The sequence below is a fragment of the Loa loa genome (assembly GCF_000183805.2).
Source record: "Loa loa unplaced genomic scaffold supercont3.296, whole genome shotgun sequence".
NCBI classification, from domain to species: domain Eukaryota; kingdom Metazoa; phylum Nematoda; class Chromadorea; order Rhabditida; family Onchocercidae; genus Loa; species Loa loa.
Genome location: NW_018108476.1, coordinates 26,387 through 28,521, shown reverse-complemented (window position 1 = coordinate 28,521; position 2,135 = coordinate 26,387). Strand labels below are relative to the sequence as shown.

General features: G+C 25.5%; 1 protein-coding gene across 1 annotated transcript; it reads left to right on the top strand.

Moving 5' to 3' along the window:
- Positions 1–1,340: 1,340 nt before the first annotated feature.
- On the top strand, positions 1,341–2,066 carry LOAG_14923 (nuclear receptor RXR; the record flags this gene model as incomplete). The annotated part of the gene is made up of 2 exons (XM_003150416.1): positions 1,341–1,499; positions 1,980–2,066. The coding sequence occupies 2 exons, from the start codon at positions 1,341–1,343 to the stop codon at positions 2,064–2,066; spliced, it is 246 nt and encodes an 81-aa protein (XP_003150464.1).
- Positions 2,067–2,135: the final 69 nt, after the last annotated feature.

Here is a 2,135-nt window from a genome sequence, read left to right as displayed (position 1 = left end):
TATATATATATATATATATATATATATATATATATATATACACTTATATTCATTACCAGTGGTTCATTTGAAGTAGTGTTGGTGCAGACTGTCCCGTCATTTTGGCTGTTTCGTACCAGTCGTTGTCACCTATTAGGTCCCCATTCCGCTTGACCTTAGCGCATTTCATTTCTCTCTTTTCCTCCCACTTCCTCCAATACACTTCATCTTTTCGGCTTTGCCTTTAAACAACATTTACTTGAAATAAGATTGTCTCACATTCTTTTTATTTCTATTACATTTCATTTATTTATTAATAATCAATAATTTATTATGTTAAATAAATAAGTTGTTTGATTACTTAACAACAAACATGACATAAGTTCAGTAGATAATTAGTAAATTGATAAAGGATTAATTAATCAATTTATGATAAACAAATAAATACAAGCCTTACTGTCTTACTTTATCATTACAATTGTTGATTAATTCTCCAGATAAATATAATAATTCTGAAGAAGAAAAGGAAAAAAAAAACTTGTCCCCTATTCTGTGCTAATTTTGTTTACCTTTTTCTTTTTACTTTTTTTTTTTTTTGAATGATTTTGTTAAATTATTCTAATCTTATCACTGAAAGATATTATCATTTGTGTTAATTCTTTAAAATAAGACAAATATAAAACTGAAATGAACAGATATCTACGTAATAGAAGTAAATATTAGACATATATTTGTCATCTAAAAAGTATCATCTAAAGCTAAACAAATATGTAAGATTATCATTTTATCATAAATACAAGATAAGGTTATCATTTTATTATCAACCATACATATTTAACCAATATACCAATATCTATCATTGAATTTATAATTAAATTAGTTCTGTAAATTCGATGTAATTTTTAGTCCAACTTAGAAATTAATGTGGAAGAAACAAAAAAAAAAAAAAAATTGCACTGATTGTAATGGTTGTTGAAATTGATTTGCATTTCAAAGGGATTGTGATCTTTTACGTTGCATTAATTTATTATCTATCAATTCTTTAACCTCAATTTCTTCTTTTTTAAATACTTTTTCCATTCATTCTTTTTTTGACATTTCTTTGACAAAGTTCATTTAATCTTTTTCACCATAAATATGTAAAATGTTTATTAATTAAAAAGTTATTTTGCATTTTTCCTTCCACTTATTGTTTTTAATTGTAATTTTAACAAAATATTTGATATGTTTAATTTTATAATAATAGTAAAAATATTTGAATAAAAAATTTTACCGAAGTATTCTTTGATCTTTTTGCATCTTTTTTTTTTCCAGGGTAATACCAGGTTTATTGGTGGTAAATTTGTCTATTTGTCAAGCAAATGGACTTATGCCCATCGGATTGGTTTGATTCAAACCTGGTTACAATCCCAGCATCAATCGATTTAACCCAAAATGGGACTCGAAATAAGAGAAAACGTGAAACGACAAATCGAATTGGTGTTGATGACCTAGAACAACCGGAGGAACAGTTCAATCAGGTGTTAAATAACTACTTCCATTTTTCAAATCCGACCAGTACTGCATGGTTTCAGCAAGGTTTGCCTTTAAAACCTTTTTTTTTTTGTCAAAAATTTTCTCTGTTCTTGATAAATGTTTAGAATTGCTATTATCATTGAAAATTTTTATCAGTAAATTATTTGTACTAACATTTTAAATACTACAAATACTATTAATGTCAACATCAGAAGTGTCACTTTTTTTTTTTTTTACCACAAAACAATTTGTTACGGAAAATTGACCGTACATTATTAATCATTTTTAACATTCTAATAGAGAAATTACCGCTTCTTCTATTGCTTATATCTTTTGTCACATTTTTTTTTTTGAGGATGAAAAACTTTCAATGCTTTTGTCCCCAATTATTTACATCATATTTCACATATGGTAAATGTGATTTTAAATAAAAGCAGAAGTGAAATTTCCATAAATTAATGTGCAACTTTTTTTTTTTATTTGAGATTGATCGAAAGAGAATTACTCGGTCGTATAAATGTAACAGTTTGCCGAAAGTGACATCAGAAATATATGTGAGACATGGCTTTTAAAATAGATCTATATAGATACAAATCATCTATACATATATATATATATATATATATATATATATATATATA